The sequence below is a fragment of the Arvicanthis niloticus genome, unplaced genomic scaffold (genome assembly GCF_011762505.2).
Source record: "Arvicanthis niloticus isolate mArvNil1 unplaced genomic scaffold, mArvNil1.pat.X pat_scaffold_550_arrow_ctg1, whole genome shotgun sequence".
In the NCBI taxonomy this organism is placed as follows: Eukaryota; Metazoa; Chordata; class Mammalia; order Rodentia; family Muridae; genus Arvicanthis; species Arvicanthis niloticus.
In genome coordinates, this window is record NW_023046177.1 from 56,921 (window position 1) to 68,928 (window position 12,008).

Genomic DNA, 12,008 nt, shown 5'->3' on the forward strand with positions numbered 1-12,008 from the left:
GCAGCCTGTGGGTTTCAACACGTCTGTCCATCCACAGTCATTGGGCCCTCACGGTCCACAATGACAGCTGCACTCAGTCTCCGATGGGGAAGATTCCCCTCACCAAAGAAACCGATATCAAAACACAGAAACAAACACAGCAGAAGAAACCAAAACACAGAGACAAGGACAGCGGCGCCGCACTCTCACACACACCACTCACACAAACCTACCTCCAAGGGGTCGTCGTGTGTCTAGGGTGGTCGCGAGTTTCCCGGTCAGGGAACCAAAATGTAAGACCCCAAAAGGGGACTCTCACCCAAGTCCGGACCTGCACGAACCCAAGGACACACGAGAAACCTTCTTGATGCAATTGCAGAGGAGGTTTAATGACGAGGGCCCTCGGGCCGGAATATATCTCACGCAAGAGATAGAGATTCCGACCCCAAGCCCAGGAAACTTGGGATATTTATGGGTAGGGGTTGGGGAGAGCGGGAAAGTTTGGCGCGGTTACATATGATTGGATATATCAAACATCCGTTCCCAAGCCTGGTTTCCATCTAGCCCCCATCCCAATTATCCTAATTTACATCTGTATCTTGCTCCTGGGAGAATTCCTTTCAAGTGACTTCCGTTTACCCAGGTGTTTTATTGCCTCTATCTTGGGTCTTTTGTGCCTTTGAAATGTTTATTTAAGCCCTTGGAATGCACCCCAGGGGCAGCTAACACTTGAGTGTAAATTGAAACTCTGAACCTAAGAAACCTAAGAAATTTTGAGACCTAAAATTTCATTTTTACAATTTATTCTTACAAAACCTGCTGTGGACATATGGCAGGTTTGTTAGAGTGTATTAAACAGATTGGGTGATTCCAAGAGGACGTGTTGGCAGCTAGACCGCACCAGTACAATTTACTCCAGTGCTAACGGGGCTTTCTGTTCACTGCCATGGGGGGACCATTGGGAAGTGAGAGCAAAGTGCCTCTGCCTGGAGATAAGAGGATCTCTCTTTTACACGTGGAGTCCAGGAGCGCTGTAACACCCCAGGCTAGTAGGCAGGCCTGCTGGGTAAAAGAGGTAGTGTGTAGTGTCCATGGACACTGGGCAGGACCAGGGCTTCATCGCTGATCCTCATCTGCCTGGGCAAGAGGCCAAATAGAACTTGGGTTGGCTTCAGTCCCACCCTGAAGACCCGTCTGTCTTCAGCTCTCAAGTTAAACCTCAAGAAGCACCGATGAGCTACCTACCTTGTCGTCACTTTTCCTCTTTCTCTTTCTCAGTGCCGGGGACTGACACGGGCCTTGCGCACTCAAGTGTTCTACCGCCAAGTCGCAGCCCTGAACTCCTTCTCACTTCCTATGTTGAACGTCACATTGACCAAGCTGGCCCTGAACTCACTCTGTAACCTAAATGACCTTGCAATCCTCCTGCCTCAGTCTGTCAAGTAGCTGGGATTGTAATGCTGTGCCTCTGGGAGCCTGAGGAGCCTCTTCTTCATTTGTGTTCTTTAAGAAGGCCGATTGCTTTCCTACTATGCTTGTTCTGGTGAAGCAAAAAAAAAAAAAAAAAAAAAAATCCAAAGCCTGGGTATCTGGTAAATATTCTCTAAGCTTTCAGCAAAGTCGATCTTGGTTCAATGTTTAAATATCCACGTCCTCTACATGGAGTCTCTACAGAGACTGATTGGCCAATTAGAATTTCAGTCCTGTGAAGAGATTAGAATTTGGCAGGTCCAGAGGCTACTTACCTTATTCTAGACTAAATTCTATCCTCAAGAACAGCCATTCTTTGCCTGGCTTTGCCAGAACTAACTTCTTGTGACAACAGATAAAAAAAAAAAAAAAAAAAAGACCTTTTAGAGGGGCTGGAGAGATGGCTTAGTGGTTAAGAGCACTGGCTGTTCCCTTCCAGAGAACCTATTCCTTCCAGAGGTTCAATCCCAGCACCCACATGGCAGCCCACAACTGTCTGTAACTCCAGTTCCAGGGGATCTGACATCCTCACACAGACATACATGCAGTCAAAACACCAATGCACATAAAATAAAAATAATAAAATTTAAAAAATGGCTGTGGTGGCATATGCTTTTAATCCCAGCACTCAGGAGGCAGAGGCAGACAGGTCTCTGAGTAGGAGGCCAGTCTGGTCTACAGAATGAGTTCCAGGACAGCCAGAGCTATACAGACCCTATCTTGAAAAACCCAAACAAACAAAATACCTTGTAGAATCTATTGCCTTTGTAAGCAGCTATCTTCTACCCATCCAAATGCACCCACCCATGTACTGTAAACTTGCCTTGGTTTATAACTTTCTCTTTTTTCTGTGACACTATAAAAACTTTGTAAAACTGCCTCCACACTGGGACGTGGAATTTGGGGTAACTTAAATCTGTGTTCCTGGGCCACAGTCACTCAAACTGGCTCCCGAATAAACCATCTCTTACTCCCTTTAAGATGAGAGTTGTGGTTTTATGTCCCAAGGGTAAGCCTCCAGAGGACAAAGTCTCTGTTTGCTTAATTTTTTAGCTTGAAGGTGTATCACTCACCACATTTACTTATTAAAAAGGACTTGTTCATAACTATGTTGGGAGAAACTTTACAAAAAAAATCTCATCTCTTGATTGGGACACATCTAGTTTTTTTTCTGAGTCTTTTTTAGGTCCTTCAAGTCCAGTGGAAAACAAGTGCTCTTGATTAGGAAATAATTAATATTGAGAAACCTATCTGACAAACCCCCCCCCCACACACACACAAATGGCCTGAATTTTCTATGAGGCAGTTAAAGAAACAGACTCTGAATTCTGCATTTCTTCTCCAATACTTTCAAGCTGTTCAGCACTAGGCAAGGAGCACAGCATCTCTGAGCTGCATAAACTTCACTACACAACAGAGCTATCTCCTGGGGTCTCTTGAGAAGGGAACAAGGCTGGCAAAGGATTCATCACATTGCTTGACATGGAGTGTGTGCTGCCCCGTCACACCCAACAGCACATTTTAAACTCTAATTATCTTTCCAAGGGCAAAGTGATTAGCCTGCCCACAACGCCATAAACTCTAAAAGGCAAGTGAGTATAATTTTTTTTTCCCACGAGATGCGGGAGGAGACAAGCGGGAGCGAGTGAGATTCGAACACACCACACCGGGTAGAGAGAGCTCAGAGGGACCAGCGCCCTCTGCAGGCGGACGCCTTACGGGCTGTGCCACCGCTGGTTCGCTGAGTATAATTTTTAATCACCTTGGGTACATAAAATAAATAAATAAATCTTAAAAAAAAAAAAAAAGATTTGTACACCAAGATGCAGCCAGTTAGGTTCCATTCCCATAGAAGGAGACACCCTGGCTCGCAGCCTGTCAATTTGTCCATTTCCATATCAAAGAATATCCCTTGGGTACACGTCTTTAATCTCAGCACTCTTGAGGTAGAACCATATGAATCTCTGAGAAGTCAGCCTGAACTAAATAGCAAGTTCCAGTAACGGCTGCACAGAGACTCTGCCTCAAAAAAAAAAAAAAAAAAAAAAAAAAAAAAAAAAAAATCAAGGTGATGGTACTGTCTGGGTAATAGCTGTCATTAAGTTCAGGTCAGGATTCTGCTATTAGGAAAGGCAGAAGACAGAACCTAGGGCTTTGTGCATGCAACATAAAGGCTCTACCACTAAGTTACACCCCAGCTTGTGTATGATTTTAAAGCAATAACTTTTTTTTTTTAAGATTTATTTATGTTATGTATACAGTGTTCTGCCTGCAGGCCAGAAGAGGGCACCAGATCTCATTATAGTTGGTTATGAGCCACCATGTGGTTCCCAGGAATTGAACTCAGGACCTCTGGAAGAGCAGCCAGTGCTCTTAACGTTGGCGATATCTCTCCAGCCCTCCTGGAATTTTGATTACATGACAATTGCTAAGTGACATATATCCCTTCTGGTTGCGGATCTTTAAGGTCACTATTGCTTCAATGATCACTACAAGGTTGCACTGACCTCAACACAGTTGTGACAGTCATGATTTCAGTTTATTACACTGAAAGGCCACAGAATAAAATGAACAGTAGAAAAAGGCACATGAGATAGGGTCCAGGAACACTCCTTCTTACCAAGCATAGGCCAGCACTTCACCCTTCCAACAGAGGTATGAGAGGACATACATAGCATATGCTAGCTAGAGATGTTCACCCAGCTGTGCTGCTGGGTTAGGCTTTTACCTGGGGGTTGGGGGAGAGGGTTGTCAGTCATGTAGGTGTAACTAGTTGGCCACAGGCTGATTGAACCAACAGTCCCAGATGAAGCCACAGAGAATGGTCCGAAGTCCTTCTTATTAAGCAGGCTATTCTGAGGCCTCAGAGGTCACTGTGGGGAGACACTCTAGCCCAGCTCTTTCTCTGAAATGCCCAAGGTTTAAAGAACTCAAACCTGTTTAGTTAATTCTGTTCCACCCAAAAAAGAATAACTTTAAAATTGGGCAGTCATATTAGTCCAAGCTGGCCTTGAACTCTCTTTATTGACCATGCTGGCCTCAAACTTGCAGTGATCCTCCTGCCTCCACTTTCCAAGTACTGGAGTTATAGGTATGTACTACCATATCCAGTCTCCCTAAGTGGAATTTTCCAGTTGCCCTTAAACAAAGAGGCTAAGAAGCTATTGCCCTAACCATGGGGGAAGCGTCATGTGTTAAGTTGCTTTATTTCCAGGTAGTTTCCAGGTTTTAAGCCATACAGCCAGAAGGCAGGATGCAGAGGAGAGGAGCTGGAGACCTCACACTCATACAGGAGCCTCTCCTGATCAGCCACTGAGTAGAAGGCAAGCTTCCCCAGCTCGAGGTCCAGCCACACGCCCACAACCTCAGGGAGGCCCAAGTGCAAGTCTGTTTTCTTCATCATGGCCCAAGCAGAGAACTGGCCAGGTCCTTTCCACTCTATACACCAAGAGTCCATAGTGCGTCCCAGCATCTGGTCCCGCTTCATGCCCCAAGAAGCCACCCCAACAGCCCAGTGGCTGCAGTGCCTGGTGTCCACTTCCCAGTACTTCTGCCCAGAAGAGAAGGACTGAGAACACAAGACCTGGCTAATTGAAAATCTCCCCGGACTTGGAGGATAGTAGTGTAGACCACGAGACACAGTCACTGTCCGGCAATTGTTGGAAACCTCCAAGATACAGGAGATAGTCTCCAGGTCAAAGGTTGGACTGATGGCCCCTGGGGAGGAATAAACACCACAGTCAGTTACGTTTTTCATTTTTTAAAATTCATGTGTTTGGGTGTTTTACCTGCATGTATTTCTGGGCACCACACGCATGCAAGGCCCACAGAATTAAGAGGGCGTTAGGTCCCCCGGAACTGGCATTCCAGATCATTGTGAGGCACCAAGACGGTACCAGGAATCAAACCTAGGTCCTCTGGAAGAGCAGCCAGTGCTCTTAACCACTGAGCCATTCCTCCAGTCATGGATAGCCAGTTTTGGACCATCCATGTTGGAAGTCATTTATACAATAGTAAAAAGTAACTTTTTGTATTTTTGGTGTGATGTTTACTAATAAATCCATACCTAACATGAGGGAAGCTCTATATAAACCTCATCTGTATTATCAACACCCTATTCCTGTTCTTATTTTCTTTTTTGACCTCCCAGCAAGAAGTTATCTCTGACTCCCACAAAACACAGTCATAATTTTTTCTCAATACTTGTGTATGAGCACAGCTATCTATCGCAAGATCTATGTGTTATTTATTTGTTATAATTTTCTCCCTTTCTTTTTTTTCTTCCTTCCTTCCTTTCTTCCTTCCTTCCTTCCTTCCTTCCTTCCTCCTTCCCTCCCTTCCTTTCTAGTTCTGGAAATGAGTTCAGGGTTTTATACATACTAGAAAAACGCTACTGAACCACACTCCCAGCCCCTATTGGTCAGTACTTGAATACTGTGTCTTCTCTGCTCCAGGCACTTCTCCCTCCCCATCTCTCAGGTAGCCATAAGGCAGTTTTACCATGTTATTATTACCAGAAGAACCAAGGCCCTGAGAGGTAACTAGTCCAGGCTTGCATAGCTATCTAAAGAGCTGCTGCAGTCAAAACCAGGGGTTCATGGGGCATGTGCTCTTAAGGACCACCTAGCCTGGGATAACACAGTATATATGTACCGGGGGAGCGAACAGTCAGCTGTAACTGACAACACCAGCATGGATGTACCTGGGATCTAAGGGCTCAAGGACAGCTGAGCCCAGAACTTAGGACTCTGAACTCTCTTTGCCTTTATATGAACCTTTCCATATGAAGGGATCTAGTCTAGAAGAAAAAAAAAATCCAAGGATAGAAAGTCAAAGACAGCTCAGTGGAGGTGGTGGCCCTTGCCTTTAATCCCAGTCAGGTGGATCACTGAGTTCGAGGCCAGCCTGGTCTACAGAGTGAGTTCCAGGACAGCCAGGGCTACACAGAGAAACCCTGTCTTGGGGGTTGGGGGAAGAGAAAGGCGAGAGGTATCAAAGATTAGGTTTCACAGCAAGGAGCTGGACACAGCACATTCTTACAGTTCCTCTATGCAGCATGTAAGTAAGTAATTTTTCAGGTTGACTCTTGGGTAGCCCAGGCTGGTCTCAAAGTCACTAGGTAGCTAAGGATATCCTTGAAACACTGATCCTCCTGCTTCTACGTCCCACCACACATGGCTTATGCAGTGCTGGGGGAACCCATCTTGTGCATGCTGGGAAAGTGCTCTGTCTACGGGGTTATATCCCAGCCCCAGTAGGTACAATTTAAGTAGACCTCATACTTACATAGAGAAAAGTGAGAAGCCTTCCTGGGTACAGGACACCTCTGGTCAGGCAGCAGGCATAAGGGAGATGCCATTTCTAGGAATTAAGAGAATAATTGGGAGGAGGGAGCCCCATTAGCAAAAGTCAAACCAAAGGCATCCTGTAGGCTTGTTTTTACAAAGCCTACTTTATTTAGGGCTCTTTAAAGCTTCAAAGCCTCTTCTAGCCCACCGACCAAAGTTTGGGGAGAAAGACAAGGGGGCTGTGGACCTGTTTAGAAGTACTTCGCTGGGACAATTCCAATCTTTGTTGTCAGGATTATTAGCAGTCCAGTCCAATAGCAAACACCAAACATGAATCAGTAGCAGCGGCTCGATCCAGCAGAAACCATGAGGCTCTCCCCCATCGGCCTGAGTCAGCAGAAGTGAAAAGAAGCCACCAAAATACCACAAGAAGTTTTTTTGGTGCATTTCTCTCTACAAAGTCACAAGGGAAGACCAGCAAAACATTGCATGGTGTTGCAAGGCAAGAGAGTCCTTTCACTGTCTGTGGGGTTCTACCTATACTCTTTGCAAACATCACTGGCCTTTTCAAGTGTCTGCCTCCGCAAAACATCTTCTCACAAGACAGTTTCCAGAAAAATATCACAGGACTCAACTGAGTCCCCAAAGAAACCAGAAATGTCCATTTCAGCATCCAACTGTCACATAGTGGGCACAGACCTTCATTCTTCCTCATTAGCACCTTGCTGGGTGTCTGGGTTGTGGCAGACACCACATTCAGACCAAGAACACGTAGCTCCATCTTATTGTCGTGAGACTTTTTTTTTTTCCAAACTGTTTTCCCCCACAAAACCCCAAACTTCTTGCTAACAGGGAAGTTGTTCATCTCTAGGTTCTAAACATTAAGAACCATAGACAGAACGTATTGATGCATATTTATGAAATAAACAAATACAGTTCCAGGGGATTACAGCACCCTCAAATCCAGAACACTCACAACCCCCATGTCAGCACCACAAACGGCTATTACATAATCCAGGTGACGTGAGCCAACGTGAAGTTCAGGTTCAATCCTGGCATCTTCAGCTCCCTCTCCATGTTCCATATTTAACTATGCACCTTAGCAATTGTATCTTCTAGACTGTAACAACCATAGGGAGGCGGGGAAAAGAGAGTGGAAAGCGCTCTAACATGGCAAAGGTAGAATCTTCTCCCTTTATTTCTTCTCTGTTCTTTTTTTCCATTTCCATGTGTGTGATATGTGCTTGTATACGCATATTTTTGCTTGTGCATATGTGTGTGTGTGTGTGTGTGTGTGTAGGTAAAGGTGCAAGCAAAGGTTTGATATTGATGTTGGAAGTCACCCTCAATCACTCTTTCGCCTTATTCATTCTCAATCAAACCCAGAGCTTGTCTATGTGGGTAGTCTTGCTAACCAGCTTGCTCTGGGGATCTGTCTCTGCCTTCCTGAGGTGACTCCCCTGCAGGCTTTACAGCAAGCAAGGGAAAACCGGTCAGGATGAGATTAGGCTGAAACTCAGCTCAGCCAAATTTGACTGGTATTTTCCTTTAGCCATAAGTGGTAGTTTAAATATGCTTGGCCCAGGGAGTGGCACTATTAGGAGGTGTAACTTTGCTGGAGGAAGTGTGTCACTTTGGGGCTGAGCTTTGAGAATTTCTCCTAGCTGCCCGGAGGCCAGTCTCCTAGCAGCCTTTAGAACAAGATATAGAACTCTCAGCTCCTCCAGCACCATGCCTGCCTAGACACTGCCATGCTTCCTCGCATGATGATAATGGACTGAACCTCTGAACCTGTAAGCCAGCACCAATTAAATGTTGTCTTTACGGGAATAACCTTGGTCATGGTGTCTCTTCACAGCAGTGGAAACTCTAAGACACCTTATTTAAGCAGAGCACAATTTTGGAAAAAAGGATTCAGGTAACAATGAACTCAGCCATATGAGTTTAAGCCATGTTTACATCAAAGCTCTTAGCAAAGTGCACACGGCTCCTTCACAAGACAGGTGCTGTTGACTCAGAGAGTACCCAAGATTTATGGTCTAGGGAGACTGACCGAGGTAAACATAATGTCTGTGCAAGTCAGGATGGGCCTGTCACATAAAGTCACTTAGGCTGCTGTGAAGCACAAATGCCATCACTCATAAGGATGGGTTTTATGGTCTAAAAAACAATGCTCAATATTTAGGGGAAACGGTCTGAGATAAGTAAATACATAAATTCTGGATGATAGGAGCAGAGCCTGTCTCAGACAGCAAAGCTCTCTAGATGGTAAAATTCCATCACTCCTGGCATTCCAGGAACAGTAGCTAGTACCTCAGTCCACTGAAGAGGAAAGCTGTGTGTTTAACCTTCCGACCTTCGCCATTGCTCAACTGTGTGCACAGGCCCTTTTGCCTTCTATACCTTCCAAGCTGGAATTACAATTCCACAGCCACCTGGCTTTTATGAGGGGTCTAGGATCCAAGCTTCAATTCTCATACTTGGGCCATGAATGCTTTAACCACTGAGCTGTCTCCCCAACCTCGATTTGTACCATATGACAGCAAAATAGAGCAAAGGTAAGGCTCAAGTTGAGTGAAAAGGCTATCTAGGACAAGAGCTATGGTAACTCAGGGCAGAACAGGGCAAGTGCCAATCAGAAGCCATGCTTTCTGTTTGTTTGTAGACAGGGTAAACCATGCTGACCTTAAACTCACCAAGAAGGCAAATATGGCTTTAAATTTATTCTCAACTGGTAGGATGGCAAGTATGCATCACTATGCTTGGATTAAAAGCCACTATCGAAATTCAGGTCAGTTCTGAAACAACTCAAGTGTCTATCGGTGAATGAATGATTATTCAAAATGTGGCAATACTCTTTTAAAAAAAGGAATTCTGGCACATGCTACAACATGAATGAACATGAAAATGTTAATCTAAGTGAAATAAAATAGCCACAAAAACCACAAACACTTGGCTGGGCAGTGGTAGCGCACGCCTTTAATCCCAGCACTTGAGAGGCAGAGGCAGGTGGATTTCTGAGTTCAAGGCCAGCCTGGTCCTACAGAGTGAGTTCCAGGACAGCCAGGGCTACACAGAGAAACCCTGTCTCAAAGAAACAAAACAAAACAAAAAATCCACAAACACTGGAGTTTGTGGGTGTAATTCAATGATAGATCATATCTCTGGCATGCATGAAGCCCTGATTTTGATCCCACAAAACACACACATGCACACATGCACACATGCACGCAGTAGAATCCCAGTTGCCAGAGGGTAGAGGACAGTAGAATACAGACCTGTCTGATGGGAATAAAGATTCAAGTTTGCAAGATGAAAACGTTCTCAAGATTGATTGTACAATGATATAAATATAATTAACAGTTGGCTCACCTGCACTCACAAATTGCTAACCAAGTAAATATGGCATCTTAGTGATAACTCTTGCTATGATGAATCACCACGACCAAAACCAAGTTGGGAAGAAAGGGGTTTACTTGGCTTATACTTCCATGTTGCTGTTCACCATCAAAAGATGTGAGGAAGGAAGGAAGGAGGAAAGGAGGAAGAGAAAGGAAAGAAGGGAGGGATGAGGAAGGGAGAGAAGGAAGGAAAAGAAGGAGGAAAGGAAAAAAAGGAGGGAGGAAGGAGAGAAGGAAGGAAGGAAAAAGGAAGGAGGAAAAGAGGAAGGGAAGAGAGAAGAAAGGAAGGAAGGATGGAAGGAAGGACAGAAGGAAGGAAGGAAGGAAGAAGGGAGGGAGAGAAGGAGAAAAGGAGGGAGGGAGGGAGGGAGGGAGGGAGGGAGGGAGGGAAGATGCAAACAGAAAACCAAATCTGGAGTATATACAGCTCTGAGGCCATTTGTTTCTCAAGCTAACTTCTTTTTTTTTTTTTTTTTTTAAAGATTTATTTATTTTATATATGTGAATACACTGTTGCTGTAGCTGTCTTCAGACACAGGAGAAGAGAGCATCAGATCCCATTACAGATGGTTGTGAGCCAACATGTGTTGCTGGGAATTGAACTCAGGACCTCTGGAAGAACAGTCAGTCCTCTTAACCACTGAGCCATCTCTCAGTCCCTCAAGCTAACTTCTAAAACAACTATAAATGTTACTGAAGAAATCTTATTTCCTATTTAAACAGAACACCTTTTAATGCAAAGTGATGTTATTTAAATGCAGAAGGGCAGCTGGGAGAGTGACCCTCAGAGTAAAGCACTTGCTTAGTGCTTGTGAAGCCCTGCAGTCCTACCCTCAATAGCACCAAGGCAAAAATCTAAGAAGTGAATGTTAAAAAGCTGTAATAAGATACATATTCCTAAGTACATAAAGCTAGCAGTAGCCACAGGGAATAGAGTCTTGGGAGGCCAGAGCCAATGTCTAATGCCTGACATGCATAATTATTGTATTTTAATATAAGTCCAAGAGAAGAAGAGAAAAAGTGGTTCCTTCACACTGGTGCTACTTAATAATACATTCCCCAAATACAATAGAGATTTTTTTTCCTCCCTGAGACAGGATCTTACTATGAATTCTAAGAACTCATAGAGACCCACTTGCCTCTGCCTATTGAAGTTGTTTGCCCCTAAGCTCAGGCAAAACTGTCTTTTTGACAGGTTCTATTGAGAAGTAGAACTGGGTCTGGTTGCTCACACCTTTAATTCCAGCACTTAGAAGCTTGCTGAGTTCAAGGCCTGGTTGGACTACATGGCAAACTCCAGAATCAGTAAGAGTACAAAGAGAAATCCTGTCTCAAAAACACACAAACAGCCAGGCAGTGGTGGTGCACACCTTTAACCCCAGCACTTGGGAGGCAGAGGCAGGCTGATTTCTGAGTTCGAGGCCAGCCTGGTCTACAGAGTGAGTTCCAGGATAGCCAGGGCTACACAGAGAAACCTTGTCTCAAAAACAAAACAAAACAAACCACACAAACAAACAAACAAATTTAATTATATAGTTTCATGCCTATTTTCCTTCTTACTGCTATCCCTCCCCCCAAACCCAACCCACACACTCTTTTTGAGACAGGGTCCCCCTCATGTACCCCAAGTTGGCCAACTTGAACTGATACTCCCATCTCCACCTCCCAAGCGCTGGGACTGGAGGTACTTACTGCTGTGCTTAGTTTCATGCCTTGTTAGTAAAAACATTTACTAACTAAAAAGTAAAAAGAGGGCTGAGGAGATGGCTCGGTGGGTAAAAGTACTCACCACCAAGCTTGATGATCTCAGTTCAATACCACATGATAGAAGGAGAGAATTCTCTTCCCCAAATTATCATCTTACTCATAC

The 12,008-nt window shown here is 44.6% G+C and overlaps 1 protein-coding gene across 1 annotated transcript; it reads right to left on the reverse strand.

Annotated features, from left to right (window-relative positions):
* Positions 1-4,630: 4,630 nt before the first annotated feature.
* Positions 4,631-7,087, reverse strand: LOC117702188 (E3 ubiquitin-protein ligase RNF135-like). Its single transcript, XM_034493462.2, has 2 exons — positions 6,736-7,087; positions 4,631-5,166 (listed from the first exon to the last, which is right to left on the reverse strand). The coding sequence occupies exons 1-2, from the start codon at positions 6,806-6,808 to the stop codon at positions 4,637-4,639; spliced, it is 603 nt and encodes a 200-aa protein (XP_034349353.2). The 5' UTR covers positions 6,809-7,087; the 3' UTR covers positions 4,631-4,636.
* Positions 7,088-12,008: the final 4,921 nt, after the last annotated feature.